We start from the raw sequence: 23,639 nt of genomic DNA, 5'->3' as shown, positions 1-23,639 counted from the left end.
AGTTGTTTCTTTTTGAGATTCATCTAGGTATTATGCCTTCCAAACTCTTTTTGAAGGTGACATCGCACAATCTATAGCTACCGCCCAATATTTACTTAGAAAACTGTCAAAGAAAAGGTTTGAAAATTGTATTTGTATAACAATATTTAGAATGAGTCTGAAAAATATTAATATTTAATTTATAAATAAATTTAAAAAAACGTGCCTAATATTTGAATAAATAAATATCAATTAAAAAAAGGTAAAGAGATTTTAAAAATAATCCAATAGCTCAAGTTTAGTAAATTAGATACAATGCATTAGGATTCTCCAATCCAATTTTAGGATGGTAAAAAAAAGAGGAGATCACATTCATATCAACCCATTTTGCCATAAATCTTAATATATTTTAGTTTGATTTGTTATTAGATCACATGTCTCTGGGGATTAGTTTATTATGGATATAAATATGTAGCATTCATTTGACTCAATATTAATAATAAATATACTTATCTAAATTCTAGATTACATGGTTAAATATTCAAAAACAACCCTGAAATATTGAGATATATAAACACAAATTCGGTGTATTAATTTGCTCTTTTTCTATTGTAAATAGCTTGTTATTAGAAGTAAATAACACTTTTGCTATTGGTTAAGATCTTTTGTCGATACGTTAAAAATCAAGTATTTTTCCCAAATCTGTTTAATATGGTATCTGTTGGAACTCTTTCCTCCTAAATCATCTTCTTCCTTCGAAGGAAGGATTCTTCTGGCTGCACAACCATTTTCCACCATCTTCCGCCAAAGCATCTAAACCTCCATAACCACCATGACAACCCTTCCTTGTTGACACCAACCCCCCACAGACCTCATCGGAAATCTAAATTTTTTTTATTCCCAGTCAGTTTGATACCTCTCCTCAAACTTCCTTTGATCAAAATCAAAGATACCTAAACCCCTATTTTCTACACTACCACAACGATAACACATACGTAGAAAATTATGTTTCCTTGGAGTCGAGCTATGATCATCACCCTTTCTGTGAATAATAAAATCAGATTCATTGATGGATCCCTCACCCACCCAACTGATGACCTTCTCCTAGCTTGGGTTAGAAACAACAACACATTGCCATTTCCTGGATACTAAACTTTGTATCAAACCCATCTCAATAAACCTCTTATTTGTTGATTCAGCAAGAACCATTTGACTTGATCTCAAGGAAAGATTCTAGAAGAAAAATGCACCAAAAATCTCTCAATTAAAATGCTCACTAGCAACCCTAGCACAAAATCAAGACTTCATTAATTAGTATGGGAGTAGTGGCTTTCACATTCTAACAAGACTTGATTTGATACCTCCTGATCATAATGCATGTTTAATTATTCTTGTGTGAAAATTGCTAAAATGGAAACGCTTAGAACTTGATTTACTATGATTATGTGTAAGTCTTGCATATTAATCATTGTATTGAGGCAATTAATTCATGGGGTCAAATAAGGCTTTTGATCTCTTGAATATGATCAAGGATCATAATTCTTGCAACTACTTATTTAATCTATGATTGGAATGGACAAATGCATATCTAATAATTTCCTTGTCCTTTAAACCTTGAAAGAAAATCTCTTTGCAATTTTGTTGATTGATTGATTCTTGAAGTGAACAATTATCACCGATGTTACTTTCATTTTTTTGAGCATGTTGTTCCATAAACACCCTCATTTTACTACAATAATTCATTTTAGATTCTTGAGATTACTAATTTTCTTTTTTAAGATCTTGTTTCATAAATTTCTTATCAATATAGCTCCATTGGGTACAACCCCGTCTTACCTTTACTCCATTAATTCATTGGAAGTTGAGTTTATAAATTTACTTGAAGGATTCTTTTTGTTTTTGGTAGGTTATTACCCATTTGTATTTCCTTTACAATTCCTTAATCTTTTTTATCTATTGATTACTTGTATTGCAATTGCGTTTCCCTCCGTTTAATTCTTACATATTCTTGTGTACACCTTTTGCATTCTTAATGGGTCATTGCTGAGGAGCTAGGCATATGCAAATTTTTTTGAATCTTGATTTCTTGATTTTTAGATTTCTTGAATCTTCAATTCAATTTGTAAGAAAAGTCGAAAAATAGTTGTTTGATAAAATTTATTATCTCTAAGTGTATTGCATGACCTTTCTTCTTCTCTTATTAATACAGATTCGTTTGAGTGTATTTAGAAAAGAAGATTAGATTTTTTTATAAAGGAAGAAGAGACTATTGATAAATAATTTTCAAAACCAAGATGGCTTGGAAGAAAATGTAAGAAGAAATAGAAATATCAATAGAAGAGCCAAGAGAACTTGACTCTCAAATTTCAAATTTAACTTATATGATGATTTCTGATATTGAAAAGGGAGGTTGTAGTCAAAGGCATGTTCTCTACGACAACAACTATAACTCGGAATGGAGTTGCAATCCAAATATGACATGTGAAAACCAAGCCCAATTGGATCAAAACCCCATCTACACAGCTCCTACTTTTTCTTCTTCTCAAGCATTCTAACAAGGTCAAGCAATGCGACAAGAAAACAAGGCATTTCAACCAGAGTTTGGAACGGGCTCCACCAACACAGGCAATCAATCAATTCACCCAATTGGCCACGACGGAGAGTGAGTTTGAAGGTGAAGATCAATTTCCTGCTCATGTCATGCCAATGTAAGTGATTTGTTTTTACAAAGAGAAAAACTTTCACATAGTATACATTTATTTGATGCTCATATTGGTCAAAGAATTTTCAATTTAATCAGTAACACATGAATTAGAATTGGAAAATATATGTATAAAATATTAATATGGAAGAATACTTTTTATAATTGTTAAAAAATTGAGAAACTTTTAGAAAAACTAAATCTAAGAACAACTACTTAGCTAAATTCTTATTAGCTTCTGGAAGAAAGGGATAGGCTTTAGTCTTATTATCAAGTTAACCGATAATTTTCCATGGCCGAAGTCATTTCTTGATAGAATGACGACAAAACAAGCGGTCACCACAGCTGACTACTGCCATTCATACCGACCAACTCCACTCCAATAACCGCTCAATTTCCTTGTCGATGCCCTCATTGTCAAAGAAGAAAAAGCAAGTCATTCATCGTGTTCCTTTGGTGAGTATCGTGCTAATTGGTCTACAACGACTCCTTACAACTTTTCACATTTTCTTGTAACACCTTCACTATTTTATTGAGGCTTATAGTTACACTCATGGCTGCCCATCGATATGGACTCTTTTTCTGCAACACTCCTTGCTTTTAACTTAGCCCTTCTTCTCTTCAGGTCTGCAGCAATCTCCGATTCCTTAACGGCTCAAAACCCATATCTCAGAGATGGCCTTAGTCTGGTCTCTACTAATGGAACTTTTGAATTGGGTTTCTTTAGTCCTGGACTTCCCAGTAACCGTTACTTGGGAATTTGGTACAAGAATCGCCGAGGTCCAACATCTGTTTGGGTTGCCAATAGGAAAACCCCCATTAGTGGTTCGTCTGGTGTACTGGTGATGAACATTACAACAGGAAATCTTACACTCTTCGGCCATAATTCCACTGTTGTTGTTTGGTCCGCCAGGTTACTGAGAAAAGTCCCCAATGGGGTACTCCAACTATTGGACACTGGAAATCTTGTGCTGAGAGATAGGGATGATGAAAATCCCCAAAACTATTCCTGGCAAAGCTTTGATTACCCTTCTGATACTCTCTTGCCTGGAATGAAGCTAGGTTGGGACTTGAGATATAACATTGAGAGAAGATTAGAGGCTTGGAACAATCTCAATGACCCATCTCCTGGAGACCTCAGTTGGAGGATGGAGCTTCATGAATATCCCGAGACTGTCATGTGGAAATGTTCCCGAAAGTACGTTAGGCATGGCCCATGGAATGGTGTGAGACTCAGTAGTAGACCACTAGCTGCAGCGCCAATTTTGAACTTCAATTTTGTTTCAAATGAGAATGAGGTTTACTACCAAATCTCTGTTGTAAATAAGTCTCATTCAGTGATGTTGGTGATGAACCAATCGACTTACACGCGCATATTATACTTGTGGTCTGCAGCTGAAAGACGGTGGAGAGTTTACACTTCATTGCCAAGAGATTACTGTGATAATTATGCCCTGTGTGGCCCATATGGTTATTGTGATATAAGGGTAACTCCATCTTGTAAATGTCTAGAAGGGTTTAAGCCAAGATCGCCTGATACTTGGAAAACTGGGGAATTTGCAGACGGTTGTGAACGAAACAAACTGATGAACTGCGGTGATGAAGTTGGGTTTGCACATCTCAACCAGATGAAGTTGCCAGATACAAAGCATACTTGGGTCAACAAAAGCATGAATCTTGAAGAGTGCAGGCAAAAATGCTTGAGAAATTGCTCATGTATGGCTTATGCAAATACAAATATTAGCGGCAGTGGCAGTGGCAGTGGTTGTGCCTTGTGGATTGGTGATCTAATTGACTTGAAACTGATCCCCGATGCAGGACAGGATTTATATGTCAGAATGCTGGCATCAGAACTAGGTAAAGCTAATGTAAATTTCAATGCTTCACATGTAGTACAACAAATAAACATTGATTTGAATGTATACTATATGCTAATTGATTAACTTTTCCTTTGATGGGAAAGTCATGCATAGGAAAGCACACAAGACTGGAAGATTGAATTCGAAAGTGAAGATTGCTTTGTTTGCAATTTCCGGTTTTGGTTTGGCTATCATCTTCTTCATAGGCGTATACATTTTCAGAAGGAGATCAACCATTAAAGGTAATCGTTACTATTTCTCAAACTAACATGTTTGACACATTCTGCCGTTCAGCCTAAAATACTCTTATTTCAATGGATATTGATGAACTGAGAAAGTAAGAAACAGTCAAGATGCCAAAATTCAAAATTGATCAAATTTGAGAAAGGTAGCCTAAAGACTAAAATCTTGGTTGCAATTTCAAGTTACTTTTTTTTTAACCAAATCCTTATTCGTGAACTTCCAAAACATTTTCCAGGATAATTTTTATTTAATCCCGTTTACACACTATTCAATATATTGAACCTTTTTTGCCACAAAAGTTTCATTTTTGGCTTCAATAGACTGAATTCATCTTAATTCAATTTAATTCAGTCAATGTTACTCAAAATGAATGTAAACGTTGACGAAACCTTCAAATTGCAGATGGCCATGAGAAAATAGAAGCTCATCACCTGGAGCTTCCCTTGTTTGATTTATCCTTGATTAACAGTGCCACAGATAACTTCTCACTTAATAATAAGCTAGGAGAAGGTGGCTTTGGGCCAGTATATAAGGTACTTATTTTTATGTTAACTGATTTGGCCCACACTTCTTATTTTTTAAAAATCAGAAATATATATATAAAAGTTTGAATTCCAGGGTAAGCTTACAAATGGACAAGATGTTGCAGTGAAAAGACTTTCACAGAGTTCTGGACAAGGAACGAATGAGTTTAAGAATGAAGTAATCCTGATTGCGAAACTGCAACATCGAAACCTTGTAAAGCTTCTTGGTTGCTGCATTGAAGGAGATGAGAAAATGCTAGTTTATGAGTATATGCCAAACAAAAGTTTGGACTTCTTTATATTTAGTAAGAATACTTTGAAATTTCATTCTTTTAGTTTTCCATATTAATTGAAGCATATGGTGTCTTGGTGTTTACCTTTCATTTTTACTGGACTTAGTAAATTTTAAATTGACAGATAAAACACAGCGACAATTATTAAGCTGGTCAAATCGGTATCGCATTATTTGTGGAGTTGCTAGAGGACTCATGTATCTCCATCAAGATTCGAGATTGAGGATTATACATAGAGATTTAAAAGCAAGTAATGTTTTACTTGACATGGATATGAATCCAAAAATCTCTGATTTTGGACTGGCTAAAACTTGTGGTGGAGATCAAACGGGAGGACGAACATTAAGAGTGATTGGAACCTAGTAAGGAAACCTCAATATTTTTCTCAAACATCTTTGTTTTCGTGCTTTGTTAAATTCATGAATTCTTAAATTTTTATTTTTGCAGCGGATATATGGCACCAGAATATGCTTTTGATGGACAATTCTCAGTGAAATCTGATGCTTTTAGTTATGGCATTTTGTTGCTGGAGATCATTAGTGGGAAAAGAAGCAGAACTTTCTGCCATTTGAATGACCAAAACCTAATTGCATATGTAAGTGCCAAGTATTAGTTGTTTATTACAATTCTTCTATTCAAAGTTTTATGATTGGAAAAAAAATTCAACCCTACATTTCTTGAATGATAGGCATGGCGATTATGGAAAGAAGGAAATGTAGAAGAATTGCTCGATGATGCCATTCGAGAAACATGCAGCCTTTCGGAAGTGATAAGATGTATCAATATCAGTTTGTTATGTGTTCAACAACATCCTAATGATCGACCCACAATGTCATCGGTGGTTATGATGCTAGGCTGTGAAATTCCTTTGTCACAACCAAAACAACCCGGATTTTTCATAGAAAATGAAGGCATTGAAATGAAAAGATGCTCAAGTGAAGATAAATCAACGTCAACTAATGAATTGACTGTTACGCTCCCAGATCCAAGGTAAGAACAGTCGAGGTTTTTTAGTTTAGTTCAAGGCTAAGCCTAAGAACCTTGGTTGATCAAGTGTTAGCGTGAACGAGTGAACACTAAATGCTAGAGTTTGTTTCCTGGATATGAGGTGTGAATCTCACACTCGGAAAAGGTTCTTTGTTTTTGCCTTGAAATATTTTTTGTTCATTTAGCTCTTTTTTTTTTATAGAAGGAGATTAGCAAACTGCCTAATAATATCAATACATTGTTTCTTGTAATATTATATGACAAATTAAACGTGAAGATTCAAATTTGTTATCATAGTGGTCGTGTGGATTTAGTTGTCCAAATTCGGACACCATGAGTTATAATTTTGTTCGGCTGTTAATGTGTGAATTTTTTATATTATATTTATATCCAATGGTTGATATAATATCCTTAATTATTATTCTTAAAATAGTTTTTATTTATTTTTTATTCGTACTCAATTATAATAATTAAAAAAGAAAACCATAAATTAGCGTTATTTTGAAAAAAGCATGTCAATCTTTTATATCTAAAAACTTATTGGGCCAAATATAGAAATTCCTCCCAGCCTTCTGGACTTCAATTTCTCTTTTTTTTTTTCTTAAGTAACACTCAGCAGCATTTGATATAACATCGATGTTTGTGTTTTATATCAAACTGATGAATCATAATTAGTCAGCAAATTCATTTTTATTATTTTTTTTCAATTTTTATGTGTGAGATAAAATGGGATACACACAATTGTGTTCTCCAAATGGACGGACGTAATACCCGAAAATATGGAAAATGGATATCTATCACAAAATCAAATAGGACTATCTGTCAATTACTCCGAAATAAATCGACAATATAGGTCTCTTGATTGATTGATTGATTGGCAAGTCCATTTCCTGATGTCAAACCAAGAGGTTTGTATTCACGTGTCCACAGCTGCCGTCTCTAGAACCAAGTCCACTCGAAGAACCGTTCAATTCCCTTCTTGATGGCTTCATTTTCAAAAGATGAAGAAAAAATCCAGTCACTCAACGTCAACATAACGACCCCATTGGAAATTGCCTTTGGAAATTGCCGTGCTAATCGGTCTACAACGACCCCATTGAACACATAACAGTGTTTTTTCTCTTCCAACACCATCTGTATTTTATTTGAAGTGAATACTCATGGCCGCCCCATCGATATGGACTCTTTCCCTCCAGCATTGTTGGCTTTTAACTTACTCCTCTATCTCTTCACTTATGTTGCTGCCACTGATTCCTTAACTGCTCAAGACCCATATCTCAAAGATGGCTTTAGTCTTGTTTCCAGTAATGGAAACTTCGAATTGGGTTTCTTCAGTCCCGGTCTTTCGAGAGATCGTTACTTGGGAATTTGGTTCAAGAATCGGCGAGGTCCGACCTCCGTTTGGGTTGCGAATAGGAACACCCCAATCAATGATTCATCTGGTGTACTGGTGATGAACATTACAACAGGAAATCTTACGCTTTACAGCCATGATTCCACCGCCATTGTTTGGTCCGCCAGGTTGCTGAGAAAAATCCCCAATGGGGTACTCCAATTATTGGACACTGGAAATCTTGTGCTGAGAGATAGGAAAGATGAAAATCCCTTAAACTACTCCTGGCAAAGTTTTGATTACCCCACTGACACTCTCTTGCCTGGAATGAAGCTGGGTTGGGACTTGAGAAATAACATTAATAGAAGATTAGACGCTTGGAAGAATCCGAATGACCCATCACCTGGAAACCTCAGTTGGAGGATGGAGCTTCATGAATATCCTGAATCTGTCATGTGGAAAGGTTCACAAGAATACTTCAGGCATGGCCCATGGAATGGTGTGAGAGTCACCAGTAGACCACTAGGTATTGCACCAATTCTGAACTTCAACTTTGTTTCAAATGAGGATGAAGTTTACTACCAATACTCTGTTCCAAATAAGTCCCATACTGTGATGGTGGTGATGAACCAATCCAATTACTTGCGCATAATGTACTTGTGGTCTGCAACCGAGAGACAGTGGAGACTTTATACTTCATTGCCAAGAGATTTCTGTGACAATTATGCCCTGTGTGGCCCTTATGGGTATTGTGATATAAGGGTAACTCCATCTTGTAAATGTCTAGAAGGGTTTAAGCCAAGATCACCTGATAGTTGGACGGCGGGGGAATTTGCAGACGGTTGTGAACGAAACAAACTGATAAACTGTGGGGATGAAGTTGGGTTTGCACCGCTCAACCAGCTGAAATTGCCAGACACAAAGCGTACTTGGGTCAACAAAAGCATGGATCTTGAAGAGTGCAAGCAAAAATGCTTGAGTAATTGCTCTTGTATGGCTTATGCAAATACAAACATCAGTGGGAGTGGCAGTGGCTGTGCCTTGTGGATTGGTGATCTAATCGACTTGAAATTGATTCCGGACGCAGGACAGGATTTATATGTTAAAATGCTAGCATCAGAATTAGGTAAAAGAACATGTTTAAATTTTCAGTGCTTCAAACGTGACAGCTACATTGATTTGGTTTCCTAATATGTACAAATTGTTTCACTTTTTCTTTGATGGCGAAAAGTCAAGCGTGGGGAGGTACAAAAAACTGATAGATTGAAGCCTAAGATGAAGATTTCTTTGGCTGTGATTGCTCCCAGTTTAGGTTTGGCTATCCTCTTCATAGGCCTATACATTTTCAAAAAGAGATCAACCGTCAAAGGTAATTATTTCTCAAACCATACGATAGAACCCCATATTGAAAGATAAACGGTAATGGAAATACAAGATAAGCCAAATGTTCGAGGTACTTGAACCCTCTCAATCTTGAGATAACTTTCAAGGCCTAATGCATTTACCCAAAATATTGCTTACCTTCCGAATTCCCTCTCCTTTATTTATAAACCAACTTCTCTGACAAACTCCCTTTCTAATTTCTAATGTATCTCTAATATTCCTCTAATACCAATCCTATTACCGTAATTGTCACACTTGCTGCAATTATAACTTTACTGGCAGCCTAAAATATTCTTCTTTCAATGGATAACTGGAATACTAAGAAACAACCAAACATAAATGCCTAAATTGAAACAAATTTTGAGAAGATAGCCTAAATACCTAAAATCTTTGTTCAAATATAAGGTTACTTTTCTATGCCCAAATCCTTATTCGTGATGGTCGTTTTGCACCATTTGTAAACATATTTACATGACCTTCAAAAAATTTTCCATGACAATTTTTTTCATCAAGTTCATTCCACTATTCAATAATGAGCAAATAAATTGTTGTAGATTGATTGTTCTTTTCAACCAAGTTTCATCTTGTCTGCTTGAATAGACTGAAACCTTCTTAATTCAGTCAATGTTACTCAATATAAATGTCAACATTGACAAGACCATCAAATTGCAGATGACCATGAGAAAATAGAAGCTCAAGATCTGGAGCTTCCCTTGTTTGATCTATCCTTGATAAATAGTGCCACAAATAACTTTTCGATTGATAATAAGTTGGGAGAAGGTGGCTTTGGGCCAGTATATAAGGTATTTAATTTAATGTTAACTGATCTGAGGCACACTTTTTATTCATTTCAAATCAGAAACATGTAGAAAATTTTGAATTTTTCAGGGTAAGCTTACAAATGGACAAGATATTGCAGTGAAGAGACTTTCGCGGAGTTCTGGACAAGGAATGAACGAATTTAAGAACGAAGTAATCCTGATTGCAAAACTTCAACATCGAAATCTTGTAAAACTTCTTGGTTGCTGCATTCAAGGAGAAGAGAAAATGTTAGTTTATGAGTATATGCCAAACAAAAGTTTGGACTTCTTTATATTTGGTAAGGATGCTTACAAATTTCGATCTTTTAGTTTGTCACATTTAATTGAAGCACACATTCTGTATCTTAGTGTTCATCCTTCATTCCACGAAACTAAGTAAATTTAAAATTTACAGATCGAACACAACGTCAATTATTAGATTGGTCACAACGATACCACATTATATGTGGAATTGCTAGAGGACTCGTGTATCTTCATCAAGATTCTCGATTGAGGATTATACATAGGGATTTAAAAGCAAGTAATGTTTTACTTGATACGGATATGAATCCCAAAATTTCTGATTTTGGTCTAGCTAAAACTTGTGGTGGAGATCAAACTGAAGGGAGAACAATAAAAGTGGTTGGAACTTAGTAAGAGTTCATTAATATTTTCCTCAGACATCTTGTCTTTGTGCTTTGTCAAATTCTAGTTCTTAAACAATTTTATCTTTCAACAGTGGATACATGGCACCAGAATATGCTTTCGATGGACGATTCTCAGTAAAATCGGATGCTTTTAGTTACGGCATTTTGTTGTTGGAGATCATTAGTGGAAAAAGGAGTAGAAGTTTCTGCCACTTGAACGACCAAAATGTTATTGCATATGTAAGTCCCAAGGATTAATTTTTTTATTAACATTCTTCTGTTCAAAATTCTTTGATTGAAAATTTGTCTTCATCTTCAATTCTGGTGTAATAGGCTTGGCGATTGTGGAAAGAAGGAAATCCAGAGGAATTGATCGACGACGCCATTCGAGAAATGTGCATAATTTCGGAGGTATTGAGATGTATCAACATCAGTTTGTTGTGTGTTCAACAAAATCCCGATGATCGACCCACAATGTCATCGGTGATTATGATGTTAGGTTGTGAAATTCCTTTGTCGCAACCGAAACAACCTGGTTTTTTCATAGAAAATGAAGCCATTTCAAGGAAAATTAGCTCAAGTAAAGACAAATCAAGTTCAACTAATGAATTAACTATTACACTGCCAGATCCAAGGTAAGTTTAGTTTGGTTTACACCCAAGAATCAAGAACCTTGCTTGATCATTATTAACTTGGATGAGTGATCCATGGCTAGAGTTTGCTATTATGTGGGGTTGCATATCTACATTTGGAACAGTGCCTTTGATTTTTCCTTAAATTTTTTTTGTTCATTGGTTTGTCTAAAGGGAGTTTATAAAACTGAATATTAAACATGAATATATTTTTCTCCACCATTGCTGTCTTCAAATTTTCTTTTAATATTACATGATAAGTTCATTGTAGAGATTTACATGTCTTGTATTGTATATGACAGAACTTCCAATTTAAAAAAATTTGAATTCAAGTGAAAGAGCGTGAAACCAAGGGACTGTTTTTTTAGATTTAAATCAGTATATATATATATATATATATATAGGGATTAAAAAGCTAAAAACTTTTAGAAATCTAAGTAAAAGAGTGTGAATGGTAGGGTGTTCGTGAGTAAAATTCAAATTACATCATATGAGACTGTAAGACATATTTATAGTGGAGATTGATGTATAACTTCTTGTTCCTTGGCACATACATATGGTAGTTATGTTGCTATTATCTAAATTGTTTTCATGTAATGTATAGTATAATATTGAAAATAAAGTAAGTAAATAATTATTTAATAACACATTACTTACGAGGTTTTAAAGCACAAATTCTAATGACAAGTGAATGAAAAAAATGAACAATAACTTTGGTGATGCGAGTGAACAACCCAAGTTAGGATGAACTGTATTGTTGGCAGTTTATAGAGGACAATGATATCATTTAAATGATTAGATGAAAGGATATCAATCACGTAGAGAAATGGATGGCTGAAAAAAAATTCTAACTATGAACTTCACACACAGAGGTCTAGAGTCTAAAGTATCCATAGAGCTAGTCTAGAGTTAAGGCTCAACCACACCACCATACCTACAGTGTAGAGTTAAATTGTTGAAGAAGATGTACAATGCAATAGTTGAAATGTTAGGTCCAAATTGCAGCGATTTTGAACGTAATGATAAAGAAAAATGCATAGAAGTAGAAAAATATATATTTCATGAATGGGTAAATGTAAGTGTAAAATTTCAATGTTATCATGTAATCATTGAAATGTATTAAAATTTGATTTATATTTATTTTCACATAGTCATTCTAATGCAAAGGATTGAGAAACAAGTCTTTTCCATTCTACAAATAGTTGGACATTGTTTTTGGAAAACATAGAGCCAATGGACTTGGTGCAGAAGGTCAAACTAACATATTTGAAGCATTAGAGTGAGAAATGAATAACAACGATGTTTGGAGAGAAATGGATAGCTTTTACGTGCTTGAGCCACCAATAACTGGAGGGGAAGAAGTGGATGGATATGCTTCAATGAGTGAAGCAACAACCAATACACAATCCTACCGCGCACATACATCAAATAGGTTTAGTAAGAAAAGAGCAAGAAGTGTGGACCTATTGGTAGCATCAGTAAATGGTCTTAAGAATGTTATCAGCAGACACATCTTACAAGTGGTAATGATAATATTCAAGAGATTGTTGCGTTTTATTGACAGGTAGTTGAATGAGAGTCTATTAGATCAGAAGAATGTTGAAACTCATTAGTCAATGGAATTAGAAAGGTAAATGAATTAAGTGTTTGACAAAGAGTGAGGGTGGGTAAGATTATCACTAAACACCAATCTCGTACTTACTATTTCTTTAATCTTCTACACGATGAAAGATATGAATTCATACTGGAGGTTCTGCGAGAAGAGGTTCATCCTTAAACATATGTATAATTCATTTGCGAGCACTATTTATTTCCACCAATTTTATTCCCATTTCAATTCTTGCAATCCAAACGGCCGCTTAAAATAGTAGCAATAATGGTAATCATAGCTCAAACCATAATGGTATATGACATAATTTTTAGACGCAATCAGATTGAACACATTTTGTTCGTCAATCAAATTGTAGCTTTTGTTTACAAATTAGGATGCGGATCCCATGTATTAGTACAAATGCATAATACAGATAAACGACACCAAACGTAATTACATGAGATCTAATTTTTAAGTTACCTATCAAATTGAGATAAATATAACTTTTGATGGTTGTCCAAAATTGAAAAAGGATGGTATAACTATGATGATATATATGTGTATATAAAAGTTAAATAATCAACTGTGTGAGGAAATGAAGATTTTTTTGAATTATGATTATTGTAATGGATTTGTTGAATGCATTATCACAAGTGGATTAGGGAGGAGGGTAATAAAGGTCTCTGAAGTTTGAGTTTTACCCATCTAATTATTTCTTTTGGGGCTTTGAGATTTGTTTTACACTGAAAATAAAGAAACATTGAGATTGCTGCACCCACCAATCCTCATTATCAATCTATATTTCTTTTTTCTACAAAAACAATTACTACTCTTAACACTTCCCCATAATTCACCAACTTCAAACCTTTTGATAGAATACATAGTGAGATAGAAGGTAAACATTCAATTTCAATAGAAAAAAAAAAGTAATAGCAAGTTGGTTGTAATAATATTTTAATTTTTATTCGATTTATAGATTAGTTTATAAATATTTAATTATTTGTTTTTATGTCAATACCAATTATACATTTTTAAAAAACAAGTTTCAATAGGTTAGAGACATGTTACTTAGCTTGGGGGCTATGTTACAAAGTCTTTCCTTTATTGACTTAAAAGACAAAAGGACAAAAGGGAAAAAGTTGGATTTGGACAACACACAAATGAAGTCCTAATACTCTTCTTTCATAGTAGAATCCTTTTTTTCATTTTTGTTAAAGAAAAATTAATGAAAATAATAATTAAGAAAAATAACAAATTTTCATGCAAAAATTAGAGAATCCAATAAAATTTTAAAATTTAGAGAAAACTATGTTTGATAATGTGAGATATTAACATAAAAAGAATTAAAGATTTAGGACTTAGTTCTGTAGTTCAAACTTTTCATAAACAATGAGATGATCATTTCCCCCACAATTTACCAATTAAATAGAAACAAGTTGAAAATAGGGCTATTCAAATTAACAAATGTAGGGAGTAGAATAATTCCACATTAAATGCATCCAAAATTGTCAAAGTTATTAATTATATTATAAACACACGACTTGAACTATCATAGAATAATTGAATTTAATTGGGTAGTTCTTAAAACAAACATATATATAATTTGTTCTTGTTATGATTTGAATGAAATGAAGTGATATTTTAACTACAAAACCATTCTCAGCATCTTAAGTTGGTATGCTTCCCCCCCCCCCCCCCCCCCCCCCCCCTTTGTTTTTTTTATAATTGTGTATTAGATTAGAACTTTTGGGGTTGAGAGAGACTCATTTAAGTATATCCATGTGACTTTGAGTTGGAATAATAATTTTTTTTAGAAAAAGAAAAGATTGAACTATATTTGATTGTCAATTTATAGTTTGGATGTTGTTTTAATTAGGGAGGATAGTGGCCACAACATGTAAGACAAAAAGAAAAAGAAAATGGTATATTGTGGCCCTCCATCACCTTTGTTTTTAATAAGACAAACACACAATAAAACCAAGTGTGTGACATCCATTTATTATCTTTATTATGTATAAATAAAAACTCGGACATGAACGGATCTATTAAGAGACTAGGGACACGTGTTCTCTTTCACATTCACAATTTTTGTATTTTAATATTAATTTTGAAGTGTTAAATTACAATATATGGTAAATAATGTTTTACTTTTACTATATGATCTTAACATTGTCACCTAGCTTAGTCGCAGCTGTACACTTATAATCTTTTTGACATATTCAAGATAGAACTAAAACACATACACATTTATATTAACACGTAACAATTGGACGTTGCTACTATAATAATATTACAAAATTAAAGCGAACAATGAAACAATTATTTGGTTTGATCGAAAGGCTCGACAACTTTTTGTTGATCAAATACAACTGATAAACACTTGATACACCACTAATACATACTTGATACACTAAGTATATACACTTGATATGTTACTATATTGATATCCACTTTGATACACTTGATGCACTTGTGATATTCACTTAAGATACTAATTGATACACATCTAATATGCAGTTGATGTACAATTATTGTAAAAATATAAACCACAAACACATACTATTATAACTCAAACTAAAATAAGTTATACCTTAGACACAAACTATTATAAATAAATTATAATAATACGGACTATAATAACTTTCTTCTTACCCCAAACGTCCCCTCAAAAGTATTTCACGTTTTTTATCCTAAATTTAATTATAATTAACTTATTTACAAAAATATCACATTGCTTTATTTATCCAAATAACATTACACATATTTACTGAATTGCCATTAACAAGGAAGCCTTTAATCTTTTGTCATTTTTAACATTTATGTATATAAATATGTGTATTAAGTGTATACCAAATATATCAGTTAGGTAGAACTTATTTTATGTGATGGCTACAAAATGGAAAAGTGTGCGGTAAGATTGGAAATCCCTAAATTCAAATTATCATACACACTATATATTTTTTCTTTCAAAAAGCAGTTTTTATTAGTTTAATTTGAAGGGAGAAAAACAAATGATTATCTAACCTTTTCTAAATAATTATACGTGTATATATATATATATATATATATATATATATATGGAGGCTTTAGAAATGAGAAATTTTGTACTTAAAAAATATAGGGGGGGTTTACTAGAGGAGGTGATTTATGAATTTGGCGCAATTTCTACTTTTTAAGATAAAAAGATATCATGTCACACTTATTTGATTTGATGCTTTTTTAAAGAAGATAACAAAATCACTTTTTAGGCCATGAAATATGCATTCCGATATACCTTTTTCTATTAAATAAACAAAAATTGTCTCATTGGAAGACCATCCCATATTGCCAATTGCAATGCCCTTCGGAGGTGGGTGCCAGCTCCCTCTAATGATAGGAAAAAGTACAGTTTATGAATTTATTATATCTCATCCCCCACTACACTGTAAATTCACATTTCCATTATTATTTACTTTTTCTATAAAAAAAATTATGAATAAAAATGAGGTACCATTTGTTTTCTATGCTTTCTATTTGATTTTGTTTTAAATTTTAGGTTAAATTAAGTGTGTCAGTAAGTTAAGTTAGATTGGTTGAAGCACTCTTTTGTATCAATTCCAACCCTAACACCAAACAATCTTTACTAAAAGATGTACGCTCTTAGGTTATTACAAAAGCACACAAAATATATATATATATATATATATATATATATATATATATATATATATATATATATATATGTTTGGTTCTTAATTCTTCCAATCTTATATTTTTATTTTAGATTAGGTTCATTTGATTTCATTTATATTTCTCATTTTTCAAGAAACAATTTGTATGTGTTTGGTCCTTAATTATTGTTATTGTTCATGGATGAGAAATGAACGAGATCATATAACGTAATTCCTATCTCCATCCACGTTTTGTGAATGAGGAGAAAATTCTTCCAACTCTCTCTTTAATTCTAAGGCAAGTCCATGTGGGGGTAAATAGATATTTCTAATCCCGTGTAGCGAAGTTGAGTTAGATGTGAGTTTAAATCATTTAAAACAATGACTCAGGTGAAAGATGAAATTATCTAGAAAACTTTGAAAGGATAGTTACAACTCTATTATTGTATATTTAATTATGAGACTTGTGTTAGATGATAAAATCTTTTAATAATTTATTTTATGATGTTTAATATATATATACTTATTTGTTTATTAAATTAGGGTAGTTAAGTGCTAATGTAATTTTATAACCCACAAATTCAATTTTCATGTAATTAATTTTAATAGTATATAAATAAAATTAAAAAAGTATTAAAAGAGAATAGAGTGGAGAGGAAGAAAACGTGGTTTTGAACTTGTATAGTTAACAGACATAAATTATATATGAAAATTATTCTCATGTCTAAACTACAAAATTTTGTACCAGAGGACATGAATGAATATGTTTCCATCGTTATTTCATTTCATTTTTCTCCGTTCAAAATATACATTTTAAAAAACTGATGAACAACATGCTCATATTTTAAAAAGTTTAAAAACTAATTAAAAAAGTATATTTTGAAAACTTATAAAACTAAACACATTTATGTTTTGCAACCTCAAGATAAAAGGGTAGTTTGCCCTACCTAATTTAAAAATAAACTTTCAAAAGGCTATCTTTATAATAGCTTTTCTTTTGAAATGTCCCTTTTCCCACGAAATTTCAATGGTAAATTCCAATTAAAAAAATGAAAAGTTTTTTTAAATATAGAAAAATGATAAATTATTTATAAGATGTAACAAAATTTTATATGTTTCTTATAATCTAGATAAACATTGATAGATATTTATCAACGTCTATTTAATAATAGAAGTTGATAAAAGTTTATCAGATGAATGTGAACAAAAGCCTATTAGTATTTGTGAGATGGAATCCACTAACAAAAGTTGATAGAAATCTATAACAATAATTAATGTTTTTCTTTTTACTATTTCTTTAAATAGTTTTACCTTTTTTGCACGTGCAAAAATTTCTCAATGAATGATGTTTATTAGAAAAATTATTATAAGGAAAAATTTTAAAAATAGCAAATTTTACAAAAACTCTACAACCTATAACAAATTCTATCAATGACTATCGATATGTTATAGTGATAGAAGACTATTTTTGATAGAATCCAAAATTTTGCTATAACTTGTAAATATTTTAATTTATTTCGCTATTTTTAAAAATTTACCTCATTATAAATGACAAACTAATGAAAATATTTATAAAATATAGTAAAAAATTAGATTTTATCAATAATAGACACCGATAAATGTCTATTAGTGTTTATAAGTGCATTGATAAACTTCTATCACTGTATTTTTTTTTTTCATTTTGCTATTTTTTGAAATATTGTTTATAATTTGGTTCTACTACTGTATTTTTGTTTTTTTTATCAATATATATTATTAATAAAATTTAAAAAGTTATTATATTTTATAAATATTTTAGTTCATTTTATAAAACTCCATTTGTATCTCTATTTCTAAAACTTGTATCTCCATCGTGGACACTCCATGTCACTACCATCTCTATTTCTTCTAACATAATTTTCATTATCTTTTTCCTTTCAAATTTAAGTATGCATAATATAATATCTTGTATATTACGTGATATGGTTATAAAATAATATTGAAAGAAGTATCCTTTTTTAGTTTCTAAATTTGGAACAACGTGTGTTTGGTTCTTAAATTTAATAAACGTACATTTTCAGTCTCAAAGTTTATAAAAAATAGGAATAGACTCATTTGCTCAACTAATTTTTTAAATTTATCATTTCATAAGTTTTCCAAAATTGATTCAAACAGTCCCTCAAATAAGCTTTTACTTTTATTTAAAATAATTATATGACATTTTAAATATATTAGAAGAACAATTTCTAAAAACTTCATCCTTTCTAATACTGCTTTTTTTATATTTTATTTTATACTTCGTATAATTATTTTTAAAAAAAATCAAACAAAATGTACTTTTAGGACCTTTTAAACTTGTTTTAGAAAATCCAGGGACCATAAGGTACGTTTTGAAAATTTAAAAACCAAATGAATCTATTCTTATAAATATGAGGACTAAAAAATACATTATGTACTTTGGGATCAACCACACGTATATTCATGAAAACGTAACTTTCTCTGTTCCTTTTCAAAGAAATGATATTGTATATGAGTGGATGCTCAAGTTATAATTTAAGTGGTACCTATAACCAGTTTTTGGTTTCTAAATATATATCCAACACATTATAAGAGTTGAGGGTTGCATTCTCCAAAATCCAAAGTTTACGTGTGGACCCAAACACTAGGAAAATTAGGGGTGGATGAGGAAATAAAGGAAAATGTTTATGCTTTCATAGTTCTACATTTTGAGTTAAGTGAAATATACATACTAGAAAATAACAAAGTCCTATTTAGTGTGACACCATGCAATATCAAAATGCTTAAAACTACTCTGACATTGTTAAAGTTTCACATAATCACAAGTGAGACTCAGTTCTATGTTGACTAGCAAAGTCGATGAATATATCAATTAAAAAGTAATTGAATTGCTTCAAGTCTAGCGCTCTATTGCCTCAAACTACTCTAACATCAAAGTTATATGTAACCACGAACAACTGAAAAAGATATTATAAAACTAACCAAGAGTAAGTAACTTTCAAATAAAAGTCATAACCTTACTTTTGTGTACTTAGCCAAAAGCAAGTAACCTAAATGGAATTCACCTATCAACTATTTTCTAATTAAAGATGAGTTTTAAAAAGTTTCATAAGATTTCATTGTTATCAACATCTTCAATTTAATCCAACAGTCAATATTCAATTAACAACTATCTCTTAGTTCTTAAATTTCATTCATGGTAAATCTTTCACAATAAAATTCTAACATAAACTCCTAAAGAAAATCTATAATTTAAAAAACTAGATTAAAAGCAATGAATGGACATCAACCTCACTTCCTAGGTTGAAAAAGAAAAAAAAAATTCAAAATCAGATGATCAAAAGCAATGAAAGGCCATGAAAACCCCCCTTTCAAATTGTCCCATTTGGGGATCTTTCTCTGCCTTTTCCTCAGTAAACATTTATTAGTTTCACTATTCAAGGTTTTTTTTCTTTTTTCTTTTTTTGCTGTCATTTTTTCCCATCCTTTTCTTTCTATTCTCTTTCTCTTTATATATAAACACAAATATTGAATTTTATTCCCCTCTGTTTTTTCTCTTTTAGCTCATAGTTTTGAATTTCTCCAATCTCTTCTCAAAATCTCTCTAAACAATCAATCCCCCTCTTCTTCTTGCTTTGTAGCTCAACATATAACTCATCTTTAAAGAAATGGGGCTTTGTTATCTTTGAAAATAATCTTCAAAAGGGGCAAAGGTTCAAAAATATGCCAACAGTTTGGTTGTCCTTGAAGAAATCTTTACACTGTAAATCAGAGCCATCAGATGTTCATGACCCGAAAAGTAAAAAGAATTTGGGAGCAATTTTGACAAGAAAAACAGGGGGAGGAGGAAGATCAGGTTGCTCAAGGTCTATAGCAAATCTCAAAGATGTCATCAATGGCGGCAGCAAAAGACATTTGGATAAACCCCCAAGTTGCAGTCCAAGATCCATTGGTAGCAGTGAGTTTCTCAACCCAATAACCCACGAAGTTATTCTCAGCAACTCAAAATGCGAGCTCAAAATCACCGGCTTTCATGGTGGTTTCCCCCAAGATCTTCCTCCAGCCGATACTCACGGCGGAACTTCCACCTTCGTCGGTACTCTGACACCCGGCACCCCCGGCCCCGGTGGCCACCCGTCAATGCATTACTTCAATCCTTCCTTGAGGTCTTCTTCGAAAAAATTCTCTTTTAGAGAGGGGTTTGGTAGCTCTAATAAATCTGGCGGCGGCGCTGGCGGAGGAGCCCGCGGTACTGGAATTCATTTGAGTAACAGAATCTCTTTGGAAACAGAGAATAGTAGGAACGGATGTTCTTCTGCGGTTACTTGCCATAAATGTGGAGAGCAATTCAACAAGTGGGATGCTGCTGAAGCTCATCATCTTTCTAAACATGCTGGTATAAATCAAAATTTTCTTTACTCAACTTTTTTTCTTGTTATTGTTCATTTTCCTGGAAAATTCCTGTTTGGCAAGTGGGAAAATCTGTTCATTTTGTAGCTAGATTCAGCTCTTTTCCTAATCTAGTTGACTCTATTTGCTTTGGATTTTAAGAGGTTAAGCCATTGTTCCCTTGTCGCTTTTAAATTTGTGATGCAAACTTGATTAATTTTAGCTTTTTGATCCTTGTAATCATATTCCCATCATTTTGGTATGTGGTTTTATCACTTGAAGCTGATTAGCTTATTAAACGAACTATTTGGTTTGATTAAATCTTGACGATGGTCGATATTTTATACTTAAGATTCTTTTATTTTTAGTGACTGAGCTTGTGGAAGGAGATTCATCAAGAAAAATTGTGGAGATCATATGCAGAACAAGTTGGTTAAAGTCCGAGAATCAAAGTGGAAGAATAGAAAGAGTCTTGAAAGTTCACAATATGCAACGAACCCTAGCTCGTTTCGAAGAGTATCGCGAGACAGTTAAGATCAAAGCCAGCAAGCTCCCAAAGAAGCACCCTCGGTGTCTTGCCGATGGGAACGAGCTCCTACGATTCTACGGCACGACAGTTGGGTGCTTGCTTGGTCTTAATGGCTCATCCAGCCTATGCATATCGGAGAAATGCTGCGTTTGTAGGATCATACGTAACGGGTTCTCGGCAAAGACAGAGATGGAAGAAGGGATAGGGGTGTTCACAACGTCAACGAGCGCAAGAGCATTCAGCTCGATCAAGGGATCGGGAGGGGACGAGGGGATGACGAGGAAGGCGATGATAGTTTGCAGGGTGATTGCAGGGAGGGTTCATAGGCCATTGGAGAACATACAAGAAATGGCTGGGCAAACAGGGTTTGATTCATTGGCAGGGAAAGTTGGGTTGCATTCAAATATAGAAGAACTTTATTTGTTGAATCCTAGAGCTTTGCTTCCATGTTTTGTGGTAATTTGCAAACCATGAAAGGAAAATTTCATTGTGGTAAATTTGTAATTTTTTGTTCACACGATATTTTTTCTTTCTTTCATGTTTTGGAAGATTTGGTTCTTCTTTTTCCAAAAGTGTAATGAAAAGATTGGAAGCTTTTTGTTGTGAGAGATGGGGGTGCTTGTATGTGATTTATGTTTAAAAAAAGGGTATGTAAAAGTGAGTGTAAAGAGTTTGAAATTCAAAATGGTTGAGTGGAGAAAGTGGGTTTGAGAATTATTTATTGCATCATTTGGAAAGACAAGACCAAAACCTGAATTTTCTGTACTAAAATCAGAGACAGAAAAAATCCATGTTCAAAAGCATATATATATTTTATCTTCCAAAGTATATAAATCCCTTAGAAGCTTTTACTTTGTTCTCTTCAGGTTAAAAAAAAGTTCTGCCTTTTAATCTAATCTTTTAAAGTTTTTAAGATTTTAAAAAGAAGTCCATGGTCCACCCAAAATATAGAGATGAGAAAAATGAAAATATTGGGTAAAAATGAACCAATAGTTGCCACCTTAAATGGCTGTTTCTTGAAAGAAGTGAAGTAAAAAGCTGATTTGAAGGAGAAGAGGAAGCAGTTAATAAAGAAAAGGGTGCAGTAGGGCAGGTGGTCCTTAATTTGGAGGGATATGGCCCAAACAACAAAGGTGAATTCAAATTATAGGACAAATTTTAGAGGAGCCTATGACCTGTATGTGTCAAACTCTTGGTGGCAAAGCATATTTCACATTGTCTTTCTTGCATGTCTCTTTCCACCACACCCTAAAGTTTTGATCCAAAAGGGCTATGTGCCTTCGAAATTTCAAGCTATTCTTCTTTCACTCTCTTCACAAAAGCCTTCATCCTATTTCATGATAACCCCAGGGTCCCATGTCCCTCTCTTTCTATTGACAATAATCATAAGTTCAATTTATGAGGATAGGACATTAAAACCTTTACTTAAACGATAGGTTTCCCAATTTTATCTGTCCTACGAGACAATATCACGATAATGTGAAGAAGTGAATTTTTTGTATGATAAAAAATTGTTGGACATTTGTCCTTTAACTAAATTTATGAACATTTTGATATGATATGATCATAATGGGTAAAATTTCAACTTTCCATATCTATAGATTTTTTATTTTCAACTTTATTTTAAAATAGGATTGATGGCACAAAAGAAAACAATTTTAAAAAAATTAATAAGTAAATAGATTTTTTATTCGGATCCCGTGAAAAGTTATAAATATCTAGAAGAATAAGAATAAAATAAAATAATCATAAAATCAAGTATCGTATAAAAGAAATTAAAATAATTTGAAAACAAATATGAACGGAAGCAATCCTCCAATCACAAACGACATAATCGCAAATCCCACTTAACTTACCTGAAAAACATGAAATAAGAAAGGATAAGTATAAAAATACTACTAACTTGCTCCAACATAGGCAATATTAGACATAACGTACAAATAACCTGATGATGTAGATAGTGAAACCGAATAACACACAAATAATAGCATAAATAATGGGTCTTCAAGGAACACCTAAAAAGTGTACAGAGTTAAGCTAAGTTAAGCTAATCTTAGCATGCATTCAAGAATCAATAGACTTTAGCATAATGTCATAGTTTA

The 23,639-nt window shown here is 32.6% G+C and overlaps 2 protein-coding genes across 2 annotated transcripts; both read left to right on the top strand.

Moving 5' to 3' along the window:
• The first annotated feature begins 3,146 nt into the window (after window positions 1-3,146).
• On the top strand, window positions 3,147-11,617 carry LOC101210952. Its single transcript, XM_011654438.2, has 14 exons — window positions 3,147-4,537; window positions 4,644-4,781; window positions 5,185-5,315; window positions 5,401-5,611; window positions 5,724-5,961; window positions 6,047-6,194; window positions 6,288-6,590; window positions 7,698-9,045; window positions 9,151-9,288; window positions 9,975-10,105; window positions 10,191-10,401; window positions 10,518-10,755; window positions 10,842-10,989; window positions 11,083-11,617. The coding sequence occupies exons 1-14, from the start codon at window positions 3,250-3,252 to the stop codon at window positions 11,386-11,388; spliced, it is 4,977 nt and encodes a 1,658-aa protein (XP_011652740.1). The 5' UTR covers window positions 3,147-3,249; the 3' UTR covers window positions 11,389-11,617.
• An 8,533-nt stretch (window positions 11,618-20,150) lies between these two features.
• Window positions 20,151-22,254, top strand: LOC101208986. The gene is made up of 2 exons (XM_004149255.3): window positions 20,151-21,015; window positions 21,377-22,254. Exons 1-2 carry the CDS (start codon window positions 20,343-20,345, stop codon window positions 22,009-22,011), a joined length of 1,308 nt encoding a protein of 435 aa, XP_004149303.1. The 5' UTR covers window positions 20,151-20,342; the 3' UTR covers window positions 22,012-22,254.
• Window positions 22,255-23,639: the final 1,385 nt, after the last annotated feature.

The sequence above is a fragment of the Cucumis sativus genome, chromosome 3 (assembly GCF_000004075.3).
Source record: "Cucumis sativus cultivar 9930 chromosome 3, Cucumber_9930_V3, whole genome shotgun sequence".
In the NCBI taxonomy this organism is placed as follows: Eukaryota; Viridiplantae; Streptophyta; class Magnoliopsida; order Cucurbitales; family Cucurbitaceae; genus Cucumis; species Cucumis sativus.
Note: the sequence above shows the minus strand (reverse complement) of the source record. Positions and strands in the feature narration are given on the sequence as shown.

Excerpts from the sequence above, each read along its gene's own strand:
- LOC101208986 (XM_004149255.3), top strand. The coding sequence starts at position 20,343 with ATGCCAACAGTTTGGTTGTCCTTGAAGAAATCTTTACACTGTAAATCA. Across the intron at positions 21,016-21,376 it reads TCATCTTTCTAAACATGCTG|TGACTGAGCTTGTGGAAGGA; the intron begins GTATAAATCAAA and ends TTTTATTTTTAG.
- LOC101210952 (XM_011654438.2), top strand. The coding sequence starts at position 3,250 with ATGGACTCTTTTTCTGCAACACTCCTTGCTTTTAACTTAGCCCTTCTT. Across the intron at positions 5,612-5,723 it reads TTTGGACTTCTTTATATTTA|ATAAAACACAGCGACAATTA; the intron begins GTAAGAATACTT and ends TTAAATTGACAG. Across the intron at positions 6,591-7,697 it reads TTACGCTCCCAGATCCAAGG|TGTTTTTTCTCTTCCAACAC; the intron begins TAAGAACAGTCG and ends AACACATAACAG.